This window comes from Anopheles coustani, chromosome 2, assembly GCF_943734705.1.
Source record: "Anopheles coustani chromosome 2, idAnoCousDA_361_x.2, whole genome shotgun sequence".
NCBI lineage: Eukaryota > Metazoa > Arthropoda > Insecta > Diptera > Culicidae > Anopheles > Anopheles coustani.
In genome coordinates, this window is record NC_071289.1 from 24774215 (window position 1) to 24797092 (window position 22878).

Consider the following 22878-nt stretch of genomic DNA (forward strand, 5'->3'; position numbering starts at 1 on the left):
TACGTACGTTTTGCCCGATAGCGAAACACACTTTTAGTCAGTCGTGTGAATAATCTCTTAATTATCTTCATGGTCAGAACTTGCCCAGTTCGACCGTTTTAGACAACTCCGATCGACAAAGAAGCTCCACAATCCATTGCCAGAATACCATAGGACTCCATGTTTGGCTCGGAATGGGTTTTCATTTTAAACGCTCTTCAAAGGTAACGAATCGGAATGAGAAGCTTTTACGGATCGGTATGAGAAGCTAATACTCTACCTTGCCATAGGCCGTGAGGCCACCGTGCCGGACGTCATATTTCGGTGCATCCGCGCTGCTCGAGTCGGCCCACGTCGTGTGACAGGTCGAGGTGAGGGTCATATAGCGGACGCCCAGTGCATAGTAGATGCGTAGCACGCCAAGGGATCCGCCCAACGAGTGGCCACCCTCTACGCCGATTAAGGAACACATTTGACGGTTTTTGTGCGCCTGCACGATATCTGTGGGAACATGGGACGAAGAAGACGTTCTAATTAGTGCCAACCTCAGTTGTAGTGGTTTTCGATAGACACGGTGGATTGGAAATGGAACTCGAAGTGTTTTGGGTACGATTGAACCGATTGTGAAATCAGTGGTTTCGGTAAACCACATCTATTTGCTGGCACCGCCGATTAATAGTATTGCCATTGAACGCTTCTATGTAAAGATTCATATGATGCTGAGCTGGTTTGGATACTGAGAAATGTTTATAAGTAAATTTATGTTTTCCATAGTTAAACAAAACTAAATGAAAAGATTTATGTTTACTAAACATTCGTAAGAAGGAGTCCGTAGTTTTCATGCGATAAGTACTGTTGTTAACCATTTTATTAAAACTTCAAAATCAGTCATAGTTTTTTTAAACAGTCTTAAAGAAAGTATTTTAAATTTACTTGTACCTGAAAATGGTGTAAGAAATTGGTGGATAATATTATATGTATTCGGTGGAAAAGTACAACGTTTAAACATTAACATTGCCACAACCTTCTACTATGTAAAACATGGAATATTTGCCATCAAAATCAGACAAAATTGATGGATTGTCTCAACCCACCAAAACGAGACATATTTTCTTCTTCTTCTTCTTGGCGTAACGAGCTTGTTGGTCATGCCTGCCCGTAAGGGCTTACGAGACTTGTTTCCCTGTTGTACGTGGATAGTCAGTCCTCTCGTACAGGGGAAGGTCCGGTCTCGGTTGGGATTCGAACCCACGCCGTCGAGATGGTGAGCCCCGGCGCTCATGGGCCGATTTTCTAACCGGCACTACCGCTCGGCTGTCGCGGACCCCGCATATACATAGACATATTTTATAAGTTGTTTAAATTAGAACAGAAAATAGAAGTAAATCTTAAACTAGAAAAAAGACAGCGAATTATCAAATACATACCATAAACCGATGTACAAGACGTCAGTTGCGGTGAGTAACGCTCTGTCAGTCTTTTAATTACGTCTATCTGCTCCAGCGTGATCTGCACTGCATCCTTATGTTGAGCTTCACATGGTACGTACGCAGCCCAAAACTGTTGAAGAGAACATATAGAGAATAGTTGAAACACAACAGCACCAATTAGCGTGAACAATGGTTGATGGATTGGAGACTAGTCTCAAATCCATTACGTTGTTGTTGATGTGGCTTGATTGTATTTGCTACAAGATGCTGAGTTTTATTTGTTATGAGTAACATGAAGAAAACAATGAAAAAAGTTCCACATGGAAGTGCAGAGATGGAAGGAAAGGAATAAATTATCTTATTTCATCATTTGTCGATCCTTAGGCCGTTTCACCATGCACTTAATTTTAACTAAAATGCTTCAGGCAATTTTCCATTATCGAACGAACGAACATGATACCACCGGCAATCGTTGGAAGTTTGAATCAAGTTTAAAATTAAATTACACCCCGAGAGAAGTGGAAACATAGCGATGGTAAAGTGGACATTTTGGCCCAGTTTCGACGGAAATGATAATTAAATGCGTTTTAAGCTCATTAGTGGAGCTGCTTCCGATAGTTGTCATTTCATTAAACTCGTGCACGTTTGCCTCGAATGGTGTAATAGTTGGCGCTCGGCTCGTTCCTACAACTGTGGTGTACGAGTGTAGCATGTGCTTGTCCTTCCAGTCATATTAATTCGTTATCGGTACTTGGGTCATTGAAAATGATCATTTAGGCCGGCCGGAATGATCAGGAAAATGGGTTTGAAAGCTGCACGATATTCCAGTTTTGCCATTTTTTTCTGCACATGCTCATCACTATCATTCACTTGCATGAAAGCGTTAATGATTACAAAGTGTTGTAACTTCAGCTTAGATGGAAATGTGAGTTGGAAATTTTAGATTGTATTGTAAGCTGCATATCAAACGAAACTTAAGACTCTCTTTGGATTATGGATAATAGCAGGAAAACGATCAAATTCATACGCGGTAGGAAACTTGAGTTCACTCAGTGGAGTAAAAAGTTTATTTGTATCATTTATTGCTTTTATTACCTTCAAAATAATGACAAAAAATATGCCAAACTTGCCTTTAGTATGACAGCCACACATTGATCAGATAAATATAAAAAGTTTTTAAAAATATAGTTTTTAAGACAAACATTTGTTCTTTCAACTTATGATAAATTAACTTCAACGATTCATCCGAACCATTTTTAAATAACGTCATAAGCATCCAGTGGCTAAGCAAAAAGTGGGGCTCACATATCTTGATTTGATGTTATTACACCCATCTTACTGCGTATCATATAATTCCATTGTTTGCCTGCTGCGATTATGTATTCCGAACAGTTCACCTAAATTACTTGGCATAAAACGGCTTCCACCTCATTCCTCAGCCGCGTCTAATCTAGTCTTTTGGAAGTGTTTAAAGAATGCTCTTTTCGAACCTATTCATTGGCTGCCAAGTGAAAGTAGGAAACGGATGTAAAAATAAAAGTAATACGGAAATGGTGTACCTACGGTGGCTCTATTCCGGAAAGATATAAAAGACGATTTCAGCAGTTTTCTTGAGCAGATATAGACATTACTTCGGCCATCTCATTCCCAGCGATGGATAACATTATTAAATTAATTGAACACGGCCCGAGTACACACGAATCGCTTTAATTTTAATTATTTTACGCCCGTGCCGAGGCGTAAAGTGCCGTGCGAAAATTATTATTTTAATTCTTTTGTGTTACTTCGCGATCTTAGCTCCTTCAGCTAATATGGGTCAACCATAGCCTTAAGTCTTCAAAAAAAAAGGTAAATCGATAAGCTTGGTGGAGACGCCTGGTCCTCCGTTTGATGTAAATGGAGAATGAGAATGGAAAATTACTTCCTATCAAACCGGTTCGCCAGCATTCACGGACTATTGCCTGTCGTGAGAACGCAAGGTTGAAAAGAAAGTAAGTAATTTGAGTTGCTTTTAGCTGCTGCGCGGGAAGAGTGTAAAGGGCCCGGAGGGTGAGCACGCAGCAAGGAAGATGAAAGGGCCAGCTCATTCGCTAGCGTGTAGCCTAACTCTACACCATGTGGCCGATAAGCTTCTTAGCACAAGCAAGATCGAGATTAATTTGCATTATTTTTCAATAAACAACATTCACATCGACCCGCTGTTACAAGCCAACCAGGAAGACTCGGATGTTGCAAGGAAAGTGGCCTGTGTTTGCTTTTGAGCACTTCTTGAACCACTTTTTTTGCCAGTATTTTCATCATGTTCTTCAAGCATGCTAATGTGTGCTGTTTCTTTTTTGCTACGATACGATAAGGTATAGATACGTTATATCTACTGAAAACGTTGAAGAAATTCAGATGAAAGCGAACTTTAAAAAAGGTTGCTTCGCAGCAGAAAGCTTTGGGAGCGTCGTCTAATGGAACGATGAATTAAGGTCCTCCTAACGCTACCCTATCCATGGAGAACGACTTCGGTTTCGGTAGACTTTGGGCTCGTCCTCCGGAACGATTTACAAAATCAATCGAATGGTACTAATAGGGTTGTTGAGTTTTTGATTTCAATCGATAACAGGTTAGGTGATATCGTTAAGAACCGTTTTCATCTGAAAACTCCATGCGCAAGTGATTGGAATATTAACATAATTTCTACCACAACTTTAACAAGTGAAATAAAAAACGATTACTAAGTCATTTATACCTGGTTCAACAAATATTAATTCAGATGAACTTGTATCGGTAATACAATATAAATAGAAATTCTATGGAAAACGTGTGATTGTTGTACCACAAATGCATTGAAGGAATGAATGAGTAATGTAAATTTTGACCATCACAGAAAACGATCTTTTACTTGTCGTTGGAAGAAGTTGACAGTTAAACTCATGTCAATCTCAACGTGGGAAACATTGCCCGATATTACCGTATGCTTTCAGAACTTTAACACCAAACACCAAACACCATCGTTTGTGGAAGAAAGCAATATTTTGGTTAAGGTTAAAAAACCATGGGTTGTAATTGATTACTTTAATTGAACCTCAATTCATAGTTGAAGTAGGTGATTATTAGAGGAATGGAATGAATGGAATGTGTTGCATGCCCCGTGTTGTAAAAAAAGTAAGCAAAGGTATCGTGATATCGTGAAATATTTATGGAACCTAAAAGTCTCTTCCTTTTCGACGCGATCTAGAAGCATTTTAAATTAATATAAAAACGAAAATGGTATAACTTTACTTCGTTAAAGTAGCTGACGTTAAAGTAATCGATATAATTTACCTGAGAACTAATTCGACCCCGCTTAAGCCGCTGCAGGTCCGTATGGCTCCAGGCACTCTTCGACCAGGGTGATATCGACTTAAGGTCATCGTCAAACCTGCAACGAGGAAATAACCAAGACCAGCGTTGAAGATAAAGCTAGATTGAAAAAGTTATACTAATTGGACTTCGTGACGTAGCAGTTCGCAATTCCGTCACACACGGACACACACACCAACAAACCAACAAGGTAGGAAAAGTATGAAGTTTCCACTCACCGAAAATCGTTTAGCTGATTGTGCAGGAATTTCCGTATGTTCCAGGGCAGATCGTTGTGGCCATCGATTAAAGGCACTGTATCGAGCAGCTGGGTGGCAACCTGAAGCCGCTCCTCCAGGGGGGCGCTGGAGGACACCTTGAGGGCGAATGGGACGGCCACCCCGGCCGCCCCCGCTATCAGCAGGATGGAGGTCACCGCAAGCCACTGCCTTGAGGGTAGATCCCACTCTACGGGAGGCACAAGAAAGAAAGCGCAAGGGAAAAGGAAACGGGCTTTTGATTAGTTTTCCGCCAGCTCCCATTGAAACTGTACTTTGAACAAAGCTTCGGACAACCGTCTGGTGTTTCATACTATGATTCGTACATTGGTTTTATTTTTTCTTATTTTCACTACCATGATATTCCCGGCGCTATTTATGTTCCTCGCGAAATGAGTGGGAGTGCACCTAATCAATTGATTTGCAGGTTCAAATTGGGTGCAAAAAGAGAAATAAGATTCCTCTAGCTTGTTAATACGCATTGCTCTGCTTTGCAGTCTGTGTCTTGCAGATGTGGTGTTTGGTGAGTAAAGAATACATAGAATAAAGTTAGGCAACTAATATTTTAAATCTATTTTTTCACACCAAGTTTCATTGTTCTGATCACGATTTAGGGTAATTCTTATCTCACTTCAAAAGATAACATGAACCGATACAATTTAATACCAACTGTTTTTTATCAGCTACTAGCTGATTAACCCGATTTCATCCGGGTAGAAAAACAATTCCAAACGAAAGAGTGTTTTCATTCAGTGTCTTGAGTTTTACAATGTTAAGAATGTTCGATTTTGAAAAAAGTTATCGGTTAAGAAAATCGATTTTGTGTGATTGAGAATATTTGTAGCAGAAGATAAAAGAAGTCTGAGATGAGATTGACCACTCAAATTCGATTCCATTCGATTTAGTGACCCCAAAAAAACTACGAAAATGATACCCATTTTGCTTTTAAACCATTGTAGAGATATAGAGGTAAGATGGTAGCCCCTCTTATCCTTTCCTGTACATGGATGAAATTTTATTAGATGATGGCTACATATTTAAGAAGTACGTGTACCAAATTTTGTAAAACTCCCATCCCATAATTGTTGAATTATTATTATTTTTCTTCATTTTAGGTGTTCGGTGTTTGGGGATAGGGAAAAGTTTTCGGTTCGGGAAAGGGACGGAGGATATTCGAAATCATAAAAAATTAGCTACACTCCAGCCTAGTTTGGTTAAGGTTGACTTATTAGATTTTGCGTTGAATACATGTGATCAGAATTGACGTTTTTTGTTCTGAGAATTGCTATTGTTTTGCTGTAGAGGAGGACGGTAGTGGGAGTCTTAGCTAAGATTGAACATTAAGAGTGAGGCCATTCGATTTAGAGACCACAAATACTGCGAAATTGGTACCCATATTGCATTTTTACTATTTTTAGGGTAGGGTGTAATTTGAGAGCCCCCTTTTTCCCTTGCCTTAGGAGGTTGAAATTTTAATCAAAGCTATGTCTCTTTGTAAGCAGTATGTGTACCAAGTTTGTGACAATCTGTTCAATAATCGTAGAGCTTTAATTGGTTTTCCTTATTTTTGAACGGTTGTTATCCGGGAGGGGTAGGGAGGTATGGGGATATCAACAAACGAAGTCCAAATAATTCATCCTTGTAAAATTAGCTAATATCCAGTCAAGTTTGGCACAAATCGGTCCGTTAGAGTTTGCGTAATGCTGTTGAATACATGATAAGAAATAACGCTCTTCGTTTTGAGAATTGCTATTGTTATGCTGAAGAAGAGGAGGATAGAGGGAGTCTGGGCTAAGATTGAACATTAAGAGTAAGGCCATTCGATTTAGAGATCATAAATCTTGCGAAATTGATATCCATATTGCATTTTTACCATTTTTGAGGTAGGGGGTAGTATGAGAGCCCCCCTTTCCCCTTCCCCTAGATCGATGAAATTTTAAACCATGCTATGTCCTTACGAAAGCATGTGTATCAATTTTTATGTAAATCCAATCAGTAATGGTTGAGCTATAATTGTTTTTCATTAATTTTCGAGGGTAGGTGCTCGGGAGGGGTAGGGAGGATTGAAGATATCAACAAACGAAGTTCAGATCATTCAATCCTGGAAAATCAGCTACCTTCCTGCCAAGTTTGGTGTAAATCGGCCCGGTAGATTTTGCGTGATGCGAGTGCATACATATATATATACAGACAACGGTGACTTTTATATATATAGATATTTTTTTTTATGTGGCACGACATCCCCTAGTGGGACAAGGCCTCTCTCCGAAGAGAGTTTTGTGTGACCGAAAGACGGTACATTATAGATCGGTGGTCAGCCGTTCGTAATACCGGAGGGTGCCAGACTCGAGATTCGATCCCACACCTGTGGTGTGGTGTTTCCTCGCGCTACCGCTGCGCCATGGGCACCCCGAGCTATCAGCTACATATAAAACATTATTCATAACTTGAAGACCAGTTTCAATAAACTGTATCATGGAAAACATGGTTTGAATAATACTCGAATAGTATAAATCTATGATGAGGAAAAGAGTGTTATACACTTAAACGGTCCGTTTAAGCAGATTTCATATAAGATTGGGACAAGGGATTGTCTGCGGTGTTTTATTATGTTTCGTCCACAGAACTTTGTTAAAAAATAATGTTTTTGCATGTTCCAATAATCCCAACTTGCGTCCTCCAGGAGGGTCCAATTATCCTTTAAGTTAACAGCGAGGATGCCAATATTCAAAGAAACAAAACAATGGAGAAAGTTTATCCATCGACTTTTTGCTCCCCGCTGTGAGTGTCGGAGTTTGGCTCCCTGTCAACAATGCGGGAGGTTCCCTGCCCAAAAGTCCTTATTAGCATCCATTTGTTTCATGGTGTGAGCGGTGTTTCATCTACATCAAGGGAAATCAGCAGGGAGGCAACGTCAAAACTAAATTGCCACAATGTTTATGAGTGCTTCTTTTGACGTCATGCTTCCAACCGACAAGTTACCTCTTATACGAAAGCTTGTTGCTTAACTGGCCACTCCTATTCACTACCTTTGGTGTATGCCCTTTCTACCTTCCCTTCTTTCCCTGCAAACTTTCTGGGCATAGATTTTACCATGCCACGTTTTGCTCCGACTCCTGAAAACGCTTTCTTCTTTTGTCTTATGGTATGTGGAGTCTGCACAAACATGGTTGAGGTTGAACAAAGAGATTGACCGGATATGAATAGCAACAGATGCGTCTACTCAAAGTGCGAACCGATATGACCAGATGTTGTATAAGCAGACATTCAGAGAAGGTACTGTTTAAACTATGTGGAAGGTGCAACCCAGAAGCATGCATCTGTTGAGCATGGAAGTAGTTTCGACCTTATCAAACTAGATTGTTTATTTGAAAACAACCGACTGCACTTCAGAATATCACCCGGATTTATTTGCTGCTTCTTGGTTTTCCTTGTGGTAGGAATATTTTGTACGAATTTAAATTGTATATCTCGTGTCAACATCGTCGTATTTTTGTTTGGCATTAAATGCTCATTATAGTTCTTTTGAGTTGTTGGTTAATACACTTCGTGAATTTTTCAAACACAAAAGACAATCGAACGTGAAATATTTGTTTCTTGAATGCATAAAAAAATGTATACTTCTGGAAATTTTTTACTTTAACTTGGAATGGAAGCGCATCGAAACTATACGAAAACGATATTGTCTTTTGACGAATTGCACAAATTTACTCTTAATTGGAAACGTGATGAATAGATGGAATATGTTATGTATCCCAATACTTACTTGATGATCCCGAGCCGGTGCTGCTGGAACCCCGACTGGGACACTGGCGATGCTTCCAAGGATGAGCTGGCTGAAGCTTATTGGGCGTTCCGTTGAGGCTGCACGAGGAAGGAAATCCATCGCCAGCACCCATAACTCCTCCGAGACCACCGGGGATAATGGTGGTACCCGGGGGAGGATCCAGCGCCGATCCGAAGTATTGCGACGGGTTGAAGTTGAAGTTGCTGAGTGAGTTCGAGAAGTGGTGGGACGCGATAAGGTTGCTCTTGGCCGAGCCCGCCTGGTACGTCTGGTTCACGTTACAGGTGCTGGCGTGGTGCCCCATACCGGGTCCTTGGTGGTGAAACGGACCGTCACTTCCGAGACCCGTGAAGTGGCCGCCCAATGGGAAATCCGTGGCGCCCACCGGTAGGTGTCCGTTCGCTCCAATTGTGTTGTACTTCGTGGGCAAACCTCCGAGGCCTTCGTATCTCGGGATGTACATTCCACCTCCGCCGCTGACCGGTTCCACCGGATGGTGGTGACCATGGTGGTGCTGGTAAAGCTGGTACAAATGCCCACCGTCCATCGCGTCCTTAAGCGGCAGCTCGGTCGGCTCGCCGGCGTAGTAGTGGTGGTGCAGATAGTTGTCGTCGAAGTAGTAAGGCGGATACGGTTTCGTTGGCTCACCTCCAAGTGCGTCATGGTCGTTTCCATTCGCGCCGGAGGGTGCACCGGTGACGTTACCATTCATCAGGTCCACCATCATCACCGGAAGCGGCTCGGTATTCAGCTTTGACTTTCCATTGGCATTAGCACCGGTTCCGGCGACGGTGGAAGATCCCTTACTGTTTGCCAACGGTTTGCCAGATTTCAGTGTTGATTTTAGCGTCCCACCTCGGGAAGCGTCGTGCGACGAGGTAAAGTTGAAAAGATCCGGCTGATTCATGGCGGGCTGGTAACTTCCGTTTCCGATTAGGCCTTCCCGGTTGCCTAGTGACGAGCTGAGCTCGTGCATCGTTGGCTGCCGATGCTCGCCGTGCCCCGGTTCCGGCGCAACAGGTTGCTGCACAACACCACAGCCATATCCATACGAAGGCCTTCGGTTGAGTGGGGGAGGTGGTGGAGGTATCATGTCTTCACTGTACGAATCGTCCTGGAAATGAAGCACACAAGGGAAGAATCGATTGATGATATGTTGATTTTCGATACGTGAGACTTTTGATAAACAATGCACCACCGTAGAGACTTGGCAAACATGCTACGGAGCATCGAATATAAATGCATCTGCAGGGAGTAGGATTAACAAAGACGTGTTATTTGATTGTCTTAATCGATTTGTCGGCCAGGAGCCGTAAGATGAGTAACATATATTCTAACGGAAAAACAGCGTATTTCCTGCAAACGTAAACATATCCTTTACTTCCAGCATAAACTTATTTAACAGGGCCCAATAAAGTCGTAGCCCTAGGTAGTCTTATAGCACAACTGCTGTTACTAAGCTGTATGTTTAGATATTGGTTATCCAGCCCTGGTTCCGTCTGCTTGAGTTCTCATCGTTTATTATCCTCTTCTTCGTCACAGCTCGTTTGCAACTAAAATGCTGTGAAATAAATTGCTACCCTGCTGCCATCATACGATACATCGTTTCGCATCGCAGGCATGCTTCCAAATTTCCCACACATTTCCCAGTTGCCTCCGGGCACATGTCCATCGGCTTCGCAGTTGATCCGGGCCACGCGGAAAGCAATAGAGCTCATCCATAATCACGTAATAAACGGCGGCTGGTGTGAAGGAAAACCTATTCTTCTCACCCCGAGCAAACGACACACAGCTGTTGCGTCTTTGGAAACACCCGGAGCGTTAGATGGCCCGGTAGCCGCGGGCAGCATTTCGGCAGCTGTATCTGATCTAGCCAAATGCACCCGATTCGCTCGGAAGCTAACGAGCGCCGCAGAGCGTCGGAATGCTTCGCGTCCTGGAAAACCGCAGCGTAATCATGGGAAAACGCAAAACAGACATAGCCAAGGGCGACACGGCACGGTGCGGATCGGGACAGCTGGAAAATGGTAGCAGAAAAATGCGGCCCCAACAGCGACAGATGGAGCGGATATTTATGACATTGTCTCGCGATGGAAATGAGCAGAATAAATGTTTCCCGAGGTTGATGGAAGTGAAATGCACAATGCCCTTCGAGGCGATTGCGACGGTTGCGGGCTGACCGTGTTCTCGTTGTACGGGTATCCATTGTGCTTGCCATTTTATCCTTGCCTTTTTTTACATTCCATCCATTTGCCATTTCTCATGTCATTCTTGAAGCGTCCCCCTGCGTTCTGTTCCCTTTGGCCCTCATTCCCGATGGTTTGGTTTCCATAGCTTTCCCATCTGCTGAGGCTTTTTTCCATTTTATTTTAATGTCTTGCAGTTCCGTTCCTGGGTTTCAGATTACAGACCAGTTTCTGTCATTCCAAATTCTACGGGTCAGCCTTACAGGGCACAAGTTCACATGAAGTTTCCTCTTTAATTCAAGCCTGCGGAATAATCAGGGAAGGATTTTTGTTTCCTTTTCCCTGAACTACTCCTTTTGAATAATGATTACTTGATTGCTGATGAAGAAATCGTACAAATCACGACGCACGAACAAGGGCAAAACGAAAAGACGGCAAATTTAGCTTAGACATGGAAGCATGGAAATTCGACCAGCAAACTCGGCAGTAGCGGGTGCATAGCGAAGAAAAATAATTCAAAAAACTTCATGGAAAAAAGAAACGCGTTCAGTTGTTCATTCACAACACGGGAAAAAGAAAAATGTTCGCTTGTGAGGAAACGTAATGAGTCGAATTCTCTCGTCTAATGTTTTATTTCAATACATATTTCTTTGTTGATAATTAAAACCGTTGGAGGGGGGATTAATGCATTCAGCAAAAATGTTAATATCCATCTGATATTTTTCTGAACAAATCCTTTAAACTGGATTTAAACATTGTAAGTAAATGTTAATTATTCTACTTTACTAGCTAGCGGTTTTGTTTCGTGATCTTCTATGTTTTTAAATGACAATCCAAAAAATATCCCATTCCATTTCCATCATGTTTTGCAAGCTGTTTGCTGACAACGGACCAAGGTCACGTTCGAATTTCGTTCGTTCACTACCAAAATCAATTTTAGTGCCGAACGCCGAGTCGTCAAATCAATAAAATTATCGAACGGCGTCGTTCGGTTGATGTTTTTCGTCTTCTTAGCTCCTGTCAACACGTTTATGTCGCATGGAAAAGGCTGGCACTTGACACGGGAAGAGAACGCCATCGGTTCACAAATTGTGTGTAGCAGCAGCTCGAGGTTTTTCCGTTTGCTATTTTTTCACGCGATCTACTTGTGTTTCATTACTTTTACGATTGCAAACGGTACAAGGAAATGCTACTTACTGGCGGATTCCGCAAACAGTGCGAGTGCAACGATCGACATCTTCCGACCGGAAGCTAGAAGTGGCTGCATTTTACGGCACTCGATAAAAATCTCATAAAACGAATATTGTGCTTCACAACATTCCGGAACACTCGCCAACGAAACCATGGTCTATCGGTTTGGCGTTGCTATGTTGTGTTCCGATGTATCCAGAGCAAGTTTATTCGCATGTACCGGGAAAGTGTTTTGAACAGCTCGCGTGAAAAGCGGACAGCGAAACGGAAGTACGTATTACGCGGAATAGAGTGCTGATCATGTGAAATAATCAACGTCGCCCGGAAGAGCTTGCCGGAAACATCGAGCTTAGCGGACCTCGAAATGTTTGCGATCCGGAAGAGGACAGTCCTTTTCCGTTTGCCCGATTAGGTGTCCGACGTGAGCTCTGATTGTTTGCTGACGAAATCAATCGGCCTGACCGAACCGTGAAGGCAATCGTTTCATCCTTCGTTCGGATTGCGAATGGAAAACAATTCTTCAAGCGGAACGGGCCTGGGTATTTTCGATGTTTTGATTGACGAAAACAGTTGGGATTTGGAATTGATTTAACGTGAGGCAGCGATCTTCACATTTAGATGTGGAGAAGGGTACAATTGTATTATTGATTCACGATTGACTGTATAAAGTGGTTCTAATACTATACGTTCCTATCCAAATACCATGATCTGTATTGGTATGATGGTACTCTATGCAAATCCCATAACATAATAATGCAATTGAAGAAGATCTTATTTAATTAATCATTTGTTTTAATCAAATGAAAGTATTTGTCATTATAGAAACGATCATGACCCAAACAACTTTCGCTTTCGCTTTCGTTTGATTCTTAAAATAGTGAACTTGACCTAGTTGCTCAAACCGCTTTCCCTCGGGGCCAATACTTTTTCAAGCGAATTTATAATTTTCCATATCTCAAACTTCCTAACATTTTGATATGTTTCACAAATCGGCTACCGTGCTATTGAACTTTTAAAAAAAAAAGGTTCATAATTTTGTTTTTGCCATACAAGCCAGATCTATGGAATACCAGAGTACTATAAATCGAGATCATGTGGAAGGATTCAATGCGATTTATGACAGGAAATGCCAACGCCAGGCATTTACAAAGCTAGCTTGAGGAAGGATAAATTGCTTTTTTCCTTTTCAAAAACTAATTCGTTGCTTGATTCAGCTCTTCCATTTATCATTCGATTTGAATTTTATCTCATCTTCCTCCAGAAATTGAGCTATAAGTATTATAACAGAATCAGTTTTAATTTTTGTTTATAATCCGTAAGTTAACATGGCTTGAATTCGTACAATTGTATTTTCATTTTCATTTCTCGCTCGCAAATCCTACCTCATTTTGGACTATGAACACTAACTAGATGACTAGAAAGAATTTAAATTTGCCACCTTTTTTCAGCTTCCGCGTAGTGCGAGATATTAATAATGTGATCAAATAAATTTACGGCTCTCTTGGCGGCGGATGTTTTGTGGCGGTTCCGACCAAAATGACATCAAAAGATATTCTGTATCGCACACCCAACTTACCTCCGCATAATTATCACCTCCCCGTGGGGACTGTGGTCCGTGCTGGCAGTCGAACGTGAGCACGTTGGCCGCTACCGTCGCCGCCACCTTACACGTGTTTCCCTTCGGACCGTTTCCGGACCGTGTCGGCGTTGGCGTGGAAACGGAAGAGACCGGAACGGATGCACCGGTAATGCTCGGGTGGCGTTGCGTTGCCGAAGCCGCCATGCTGAGGTCGCCGGTCGACGTGGCGAGATGCTGCGCCGGCAGTGTGAGCGTTGTCGATGTGTTCCGTGAGTCGAGAATTTCGTCAGAGGAAAATGAAGCGGTAGTAGTGCATTAGTGTCGGTTTTCCACAGCGTGCACAAAGTGACGAAACGGAGCGTGTGGAGCCAGCCGGTTTGGTGAAGTAGAGAAGTTGCCTTCCCGTTGTAGCTGTTGGCGATGACACGCTTTGTTGTGGTGATACTACTCTACAGCAGTTCGAGTGAAAGTTTAACAACGGTCACTCCTAGCAACTAAAGTGCCCAAGGGCTGTAGGAAGTAACGGTACAGTACTTCACTGCAAATTGATGACAAAACGCATGCCCTAGTCGTTCGAGCGTATGAACATACATTCACGAAGCTAACAAGAACAAAGGCCGGTAACTGCAAGCAACCTCGAGCCGGTTGACTGGAAGGGCAATATGAGACGGGAAGCGGGAAATACAGGGACCTTAGGAAGCTTAAACCGTAGCAGGCAACGGCAAACTCCTGCCAAGAGTTGGGAGAGTTTTCATTAGCAAATTAGTTTTCTCAAGCTTTCTGTCCTTTTGGTATTTGGCGGGCGATTGTTGTTGCAAGACCATGGACCATAAAGGAGAAAATTAATTGTTTCTATCGTTGTTTAATTTTTATTCCATAGAGCTGGAGCTGACAGTTTGGAGGCCCTCAGGAAAACATTGACTACGTAGAGTTCTGTGAAGTTGAAAAATGATACAACCGAGGCGCTGATTTACCAATGGCTTCTCCTTGCGACAAAAGAAGCTGCAAGCGAGATGCTAAGCACAAAGGAATTTAAAGATCTGATTTTGTCAAAACGAGTTTAAATTCGGAAAGAAAACGTCCTCACAATTCATTGATTCTCGATCGAAGTCGTGCTCGAGTTTCGTATTTTCAGTCGAAAAATGAATCACAGCAAAGTGTTTACCATTTGCTTCATTCAGCCTCATTCTGGATGGCTCTTGAGTAGTCTAAAACTAGCGCTAGGGGAGTTGTCATCTAAAAAACCATAATTCAAACACGCAGCAAACAACCGGAAGAACATACGAGGCAACAAAAATGGCCCCCTATTACGCCACGCTCGCTTCAGAACAGGTCACATCGCTGCGACTCCACGACACAACCGTAATCATTGGGGGGAAATAAAATCACAGTCACAAACGGAACGGAATCGACACTCACCAACTTTCCCATGGAGCCGAACTTCCTCTGGCGGTCCTTCTCCAGTCTTAGCAGTATTTGTGCGTTCTGCTCGCACGTGTACGTGTGCTGGCGAGGATTTTTCCTGTCCAGGCTGTACTGATATAATGGCCTTAATGGATTCGGTATTATCTGTAAATATTTGATCCGGAGACCGAAATGAAGAGATTGCAACGGAACGCAACGTGAGTGAGGGAAAAAGAACGCATAAGGGACGTGGATGCGAATGAGTGAGTGATAAATATCGGACGTGGATGGGATAGATAGGGGCATGACATTTGAGCTGAGGCCAAAATTGGTAACGGAATAGACCGATCAGGCCGATAAAATGGTTCTCGTAATGGTATGGCATTCACGTTGGTCCATTTCGACACACGAAACCGAACGCAGGCTTCAAATGTGGTTCAACAAAGCCAGAATCCGTCTACCGGTTGTAGTTTTCGAAGGGAAAATTTGTGTCCAGCTGTTGGTGTCGGAAAGAGCCTTCACAAATTGTCAAACGGGAAGTCTAATTGGAACTAGCTAAACTAGCCAGTAACCCAATACAGGAGATGGAATGATAGATTAGGCTATATTAGTGACACTTTCACACATTAGCACATTTGAGGCAATCAAACAGTGGAAGGTCTGTTGAAAGTCGTATCCTTTGGCGTGCAGAACCCCCCTTCAAGGAAGCAACATGCTCGAATGACGTTACGTATGATTATTGGTCAATTTGTGTAATTGCGTGCTCTATTCCGAACGATCTCCAACATCTAAAAAGACACCATCGTCCAAGTGTGGCAAGCGATGCAATAGATAGCCACTTGTGTTTGCCGGGGCAGGATGGCTTCTGTGAGCTTCCGGTATATTGATTTATCGAGTGGCTCTAATTGAAGCTCTAGAGACGATAGGTTAATCCCAATTATCCAAGCCAGAGCATAAGGTGGCATTTCTACAGTATAGCCTCAATATATATGCATCTGGTAAATTGCATTTCTGAGAAGCATTGGAACACAATTGGTGAATGGAAAATAAAAGTGTTTGTGCATTTTACTATCACTTTTCGGTCAACTATTTTTAATATCTGTCTTATGAATTTTCCAATACAAATCCTTTTTACTATTTGACGAATTCTGGCATTTCTTACATTTATTTGTTTTGTTCTGTTCTGTATTGTCTGTTGATATCTAACAAATACATCATACATAAATTAAAAATTATATAATTAAATTAGTTTATTTTTCAACAGTATGAGCTCGTTCTACAGTTTTTTTTAACTTATCAATAGTTTTTTACTAGAGATACTGGTAATTTCAAGAACAAGGAAATGTGTATCAAAATACGCCCACTTTCTGCTCAAGAAAATTTAATGAGGTCGTTTCAAAACGAAATTTAAATTAATCATTTTCCCGCTGAGTGATGTTTAGTTTGGTTTTCCAGCACTTTTCGCTTTTGTTTTCTCAAATCGAAATTGCTTCCCAAAGAATCCCGGGAATGCCTCGAGGAGAACGCTCTGTTGGTGGTAGTTGCTCGTCCGCTTATGTTTTGTGTTTTCCTTATTGAGTTACGCTTACGGAATGTCTGTTTTTGAGATGTCCTTGTAATAACAGCTGTGGGTGGTACAATTTTCGACTTTACATTTTACTTCTGGCCATCGAAAAATACCCAGCAAGGCTTTCCGTTCGTTCGAACTTCCTTCATACGCCCTTTCCTGGGCACGGCGTCTGGATAATGTGATTAAGAAAATTAATTACAAACTCCAAGCGCCATTGGCTGTTCGATGTTTCGGATCACAAAGTCACCAGTTTATTTCAAACCCCTTAAGAATTAGGTTGGGCCAGAAAGTTTGAGGCGAAATTTCGGGTAGAGATTTTTGTGGCATTTTAACAGTTGTGCAGGGTATGGAACTTCGTAGAAGCCTCTTTACACGACTTATACGAAAAGCGAGCTTCAAAACAAACTTACATGAATTCGTTTAGGTGAACAAAATTGTCACATTAATATTAAATTTCCTTTGCGTTTGTCTTTTATGTCCTTCGTATATCAAACGTACCTAGCATGCAATAAATTCAATTAGTGACAAATTGTAGAAAAAAAAGCGATTTGATTTATAGAAACCGAAAGCAGACAAAGACCTCATTCACTTGGTAAAGAGCTTGAAAGCGAGGATATCTCTATGGGTCATCCACTGCCTACATAAAGCCGCCATTAAAGTCAGTGCCAGTGATTAACAAACCATATCGGTCATTTCATGCTTCTCGTAACCCGGAGTTTTACGTTGCATGAAAAATGGATGGGACGAAAAATGATGCGGAAGCCAGATGAAAACGAAAAAGGAATGTGATGGAAAAAGGAAATGCTTGGTAATAATGACTTACTCACCTCCGTTTCCGCATCACAGCTGCACAGCGAGAGAGTGCTTAATCCGCCGGGGCCACACCGGAGGCTGTTCCGGTTCCCGCCGACCCCCGCCGAGGCTTCCCCGTGGCCGATGGTGTTGGTGGCATTTTTCAATATCGAGCCACCACCGACGCCGCCGCTTCGAGTGAGTGTGGCCGTCGCCGCGACCGTCGCTGAGATAGGATAGGTGCTTTGAGGCGGTTGCGGCTGTTGTTGTTGAGTGTGTTGTTGTTGTGTGTGCTGATGGTGGTGTTGATGATGATGCTGGCGATGGTGGGTATGGTGCTTGTGGCGATGGGACTGGCTGTGCTGGGGATGCTGGTAATCGGATTGCGAGGACGAGCAGGTCGAGTAGCTGTCGTTGTCCACGTGCTGCTGCTGCTGCTGCCGACTATACTCGCGGAGCTTCTGCTGGTGTAGCAGGACCTGCGTCTTTATCGTCTGATCGGTGTTATTTACATTTAAATTGGATTTCCCACCGTAGCTGTTGCGGAGCGTGTGGAAGCGTTTAAAATCCTCCCCGAGCGTTTCTTCCGTTTTGATGGTCGATATTAATTTCGTTCCTGAGCTCGTACTCCCGGGCGGCCGACCAGTGCTGCCAGCGTCCGGTCCGGCCGGCGTCTGCGTTGGCGTACCGACACCTCCAGCCGACGTCGATTGCGCCTGGGAGCTCCAGCTCTGCGCCAGACCGGAACCGGCGCCGGATCTCGTGCCGCCCGTTCCGCCCTGGTGGAGATGGTAATGGCCGTCCGCGGTGCCCCCGCTCCGGTCGGGATTTCTGTGGCCACCGATGTTGGTCCCTCGTTCGATCGTATTGGCATGCTGGGATTTTTTCGTCCGCTGATGATGGCTATTGTTGCGTTTCAACGAGCCACCCCTCGAGGTGCTTCCGGTGCCGTTGTTGGCAGTGTTGTTATGCTCGTTTGGGCCTCGCGACGATAGCACTAGACCCGGCGTGAATTGCTCCGATTGTGCGTCGATTTGCCCGTTGTGCTTGTGCTGAAAGTTTTGCTGTTTGGTGCTGCGATTAATGTCGGTCATTTTGAGCCCGACTGGAGCGACCGTGGGTGGTCAACCGGTGGTCACCCTACTGCAGGCAGCGTGAAACTATGAAATGCAGCGACACTATCACTGTTGCACGACGTGCTGCAAACGCTCCATGTACGTCACGAAGTCCTATAAACTTTATGGGGTCACACTTTGCTGGAACGGCAGTACGTCGTGTGAAACTTGAATATTATTTTGCCCTCAGGCTACACACTAAACATTTTCCTTCCTCTATCACACACTTAACACTCACTGTTTGCACTTTAGCACCTTTCGCGGATTGCACTGGGAGCGATGGTAGAACGGAGGTGCACCTCAAAGAACATTTTGGTAATTCTAAATTCTGGGATACTGTGCTCACTGTTGATATGTAGTGCACGTTTCGGAAATTTGGATTAAATAAGCATACACTTTTCTTCACGTGTTGAATCGAATCTACCAGTTGACCACCTTCATCCAATTATAAGTCAGTATTGTGAAACTATAGACCACTTTTTTGCTTCAACATTGTCTACTAAGATATACGGCTGCTTGTTTTATACCATGTGTGAAAAAATGATGTTTTCTCAATAAAAATTGCCACATGAACAGAACGAGCTGGAGCTTAATCACTGGAATGAAATACACATTCTACATTTAAAAGTCTATTCATAACCAAACGAAAAGATAATTTTTCTCTCCAGTCACTAGACAAATGAATTGAAAAAACCAACATGATTTTGCTGATCCTGTTCTAAGTCGTTTGTGCTCGTAGCACTTAAAATGAGTAAGAAAACATCGTTCCGTGCTAAAAAGCAGTGGAATAAGGGAAACCCAGAACGCACTGACGTGCATTGGCTCGTGTAAAATTCATGCACCTTAACAAGGGATCAACAAACAGGAACGGAAAGTTTGAACGGGAGAAGGACGTCCCGGAACCTTCAATTTCCTGTACACGGCACTGGACCGCACTTTTACGGTGATGTCTTTCCAGAAGACGGGTAACGATGCTGGTAAGACGGGTTTTCTCATCCCAGTGATGATCAACCAACGATGACAACGTGTATGCTAGCGATTGCCCCAATCGAATGTTTCGGTCTGATTCCTCCCATTCTCTGTCGAGGGAAAGAATCCCTTTCCTTCCTTACATCCATGCATGTATCACTGGATTACTTCAATCTTCTTCCATGTGCGCCGGTCTGGATCACAACTGGCATATACCTGGGAATCTCATAGCCTATGAGAGTGTACTTGGAAGTTTCATTTGCTTCAGTATCACATATTCGCAATGTTTATGTTCCGCTGAGGGATGTGGATTAACATTCGTTTCGTCGTGTACATTTCGAAAGGCCCGCAGAAAGTTCAGGATAGTTTACGTTTCATGCTCCGTGGATGTTAGTTCAGTAGAACTTTTCGGGTGTTCATTGGATGCTAGGGCTGGACAATTTTGTTCTCCTTTGTGAACATACACCCTGTTACCTTTCCTTGATGTCATCGGAAATAGTTTTGCGAAATCTAGGAAGAAAAATGAGAAATGAAAGTGCAATGAGCAAAAGCGCGGTGGAAATGTGTGTCAAATCAAGCAAGGTAGCATAATTGTGAGAAAGTGTGCTTAAAAAACAAAAGCTGGTGTGTTTATTCCTATGTTATTCACTTGTGTAGTTATTCATTTAGTTACAGGCATCAGCATCGTAATAAAGTTAATGAGTTGTTGGGTTAGAAATCACCAAGTAAAGTACATTAAAATTTACGAATATATGAAATACTTCATTGTGATATTGCACAAACAAATTTTATTTGTTGAAAAATTGCATTTTGTTGTTTATTAAGTTAAAATTGATTCAGAAAATTCTCATTGTAGCATGTTTACATTCCTTCTTAGTAATGAAAACAGAAATGATAAAATGAAAATGTGTTAATTGAGGCCATAAGGTGTCAAGCAAGATTTTATCCTTTTCAAGACCGTTTTATTCTCTGTCTTGTAAATGACTGTGCTTGATACTTCAGGATTGTGCTTGTTGCTAATTAAGTTTGAAAGATAAAGATTACCAATTCCTGAGAATAAACTTTAAGTTCTATACTGACGAGCTAAAAAGAGTGCTTCGTTTCAATACCCATTTCAAAAGCTTCTTTACCAGCAGCCAAAAATGTATTCAGAAGTCCTGCTGTTAATATAAGCCAGTGTTAATGATGGTTCCAGATGTTTGGACAACATTCTGTGAAATGATTCATCTAATTATGCCAACTGGACCAAGTTAATATCGACATCTTCAAATGAAACAAGGGCTTAAAACAGATCGCAGGAAGATGATGACTTTGCTGGGTGAATGGGAACGTTGAAGTACTAGCATTATATTTCCAGCAAATAGCCTGATAAACCCGCATCTTGTTCCCTATGCAATCAAATCCCCTTATTGGCATGTTCAAAGTACGTTAAATTGTCAGTTCAAAATGTTTTTTTAAAGATTTCTGTACTGACATCTCAAATAAATTCGATTGGTTGTGCTATTTTGATCCTCATGAAATTTGTTCTCATTTGCCGCGGAAAGGATTTGGCTATTAATTAGCAGTATGATTTACGCTGTTTTTGTAGCGTGATAACTACATAGCAACGCCATCGGATGGAATAATGCGTCCACTTGACGAGGGGCAACGTTGAAGCGTGGGTTCGGTCAATTAATGGTGAGGCATATTTTACCAATAAATATTATCATTGAATAAGTTCATTAGGAGAATGAATGAAATAAAAGGTTACTGGTCTCGTTCTTCTAGGCCCTTCATAACGTGGAGGTGTGTTACAGCCATTTCGGGTTAGGTGGAGACGCCTGGTGTTTGGTAAGTGAAGTAAATTTCACTGATAGCATCAGTAATGTCTGTTACTTAACGTTTACGCGAAGGTGAGTGTTACATGTGAACATATGATTCCACACGTATGTCACGTACCTCAGCCATGATGTTTTTTATGGGTGTGGAGCTTTTCATAACACCAATGTTTTCCTTTCTAACACTCGTAAATTGCGTGGCAATTAATTTAACGAGTACGCATGGAATTTCGTTTATTTCCTATTCATTCCCTTCAATCCTACACTTTAGCAGAATTTGGGACCATGAATTGTATACATGTTATGTATGAAAGAAATGCTTTTTAAACGAAATAAAACGAGTAAATGTTTGCTTCTGCTATGGGTAGCCAGAATTTTAAGCATTTTAAAAATCCACTTGAATTACAAAACGTTTGGCATAAGAAATTTTATATGTGAAAAAATAATATAATAACTTAATGGTTTATCCGGTTAAGCTAAATGTGGTTAATAATAGTTAAAGTTCAAATAATTCAATGCAACATGGTCCGTTCCTATATTTTTCCATATCATGCCCAATAATTTAATTTATCTGCCTGGATATTTCGAACGAAATCGAAAACATACGAAGCTTTATCCATTTCCCCGGCACATAGCTCGCGAACACCAGTACGCTGTTATGAAGAATCCTATGAAACCGGTCTAAATCAATAGTATTTTGCCTCACTGATGGTGCGGCATGTTAAGTATGGTGGACGTGCCTGGAATGGAACATACGACTTTCGGGTTTTAACGAATTTATTTCACAACGCATCACGCACCCGCATTCTACCCCAAAACTTGGTGTGATTTGCACGCGGAAATATACGGACTATTGACGATGCCAGAAAGGATCAAATAGGATGAAGCAGATTTCATTCGCTTAGCGAACAAATCATTCAGCATTTCCTTCTCTCCCTTGGCGTTGCGAATAAAGGGCAATAATATTGGCTTACCTGGCATTGCGGCCGAAGTCGAAAAAGATTAATATGTTTGCGAACATTTCACTTTCCGCCGTCGGCGATAAAACGGAATCGGTTCGTTTATTGGTTCATATTTTTTGCAGACTGCCAGCCGAAAATCTTATGGCTATGGTAGTTTGAAACGATGGGTGACGGTTAAAGAAGAACGAGGTACAAATAAAATTTTTATGGAATGCAAATAAATTCTTTGTGAAATATATAGAACGACGTTTATTACAGTGCAACGCTTAAATCCTGAGATGGTTACATAAACGTACAATATGTTTTCCCGAAAATCTTCACGATTCACATCAGAAAAATGAAAAACTTATTTTAATAATCAACACACGCTAGCTTTACGTGTGTCTCTCAAAACAAAAATGTGCGCTATAACCAAAGTTCACTCTATTCACGGTTCATTGAACCACGGCCGGTTGAAAATGGAGCGGAATGTTTAACCCGAGTTCTGGT

The 22878-nt window shown here is 42.1% G+C and overlaps 1 protein-coding gene across 1 annotated transcript in view; it reads right to left on the minus strand.

The window, feature by feature from the left end:
• Window positions 1-18620, minus strand: part of LOC131263139 (uncharacterized) — a 29855-nt gene extending 11235 nt beyond the window's left edge. The window contains exons 1-8 of the mRNA XM_058265294.1: window positions 17562-18620; window positions 15180-15329; window positions 13758-13994; window positions 8784-9918; window positions 4979-5207; window positions 4722-4818; window positions 1407-1539; window positions 260-480 (exon numbers count right to left, since the gene is read on the minus strand). Of these exons, the coding sequence (XP_058121277.1) occupies window positions 260-480; window positions 1407-1539; window positions 4722-4818; window positions 4979-5207; window positions 8784-9918; window positions 13758-13994; window positions 15180-15329; window positions 17562-18620 (3261 nt within the window). The remainder of the gene's footprint in view (window positions 1-259; window positions 481-1406; window positions 1540-4721; window positions 4819-4978; window positions 5208-8783; window positions 9919-13757; window positions 13995-15179; window positions 15330-17561) is intronic.
• Between the last annotated feature and the right edge of the window lie 4258 nt (window positions 18621-22878).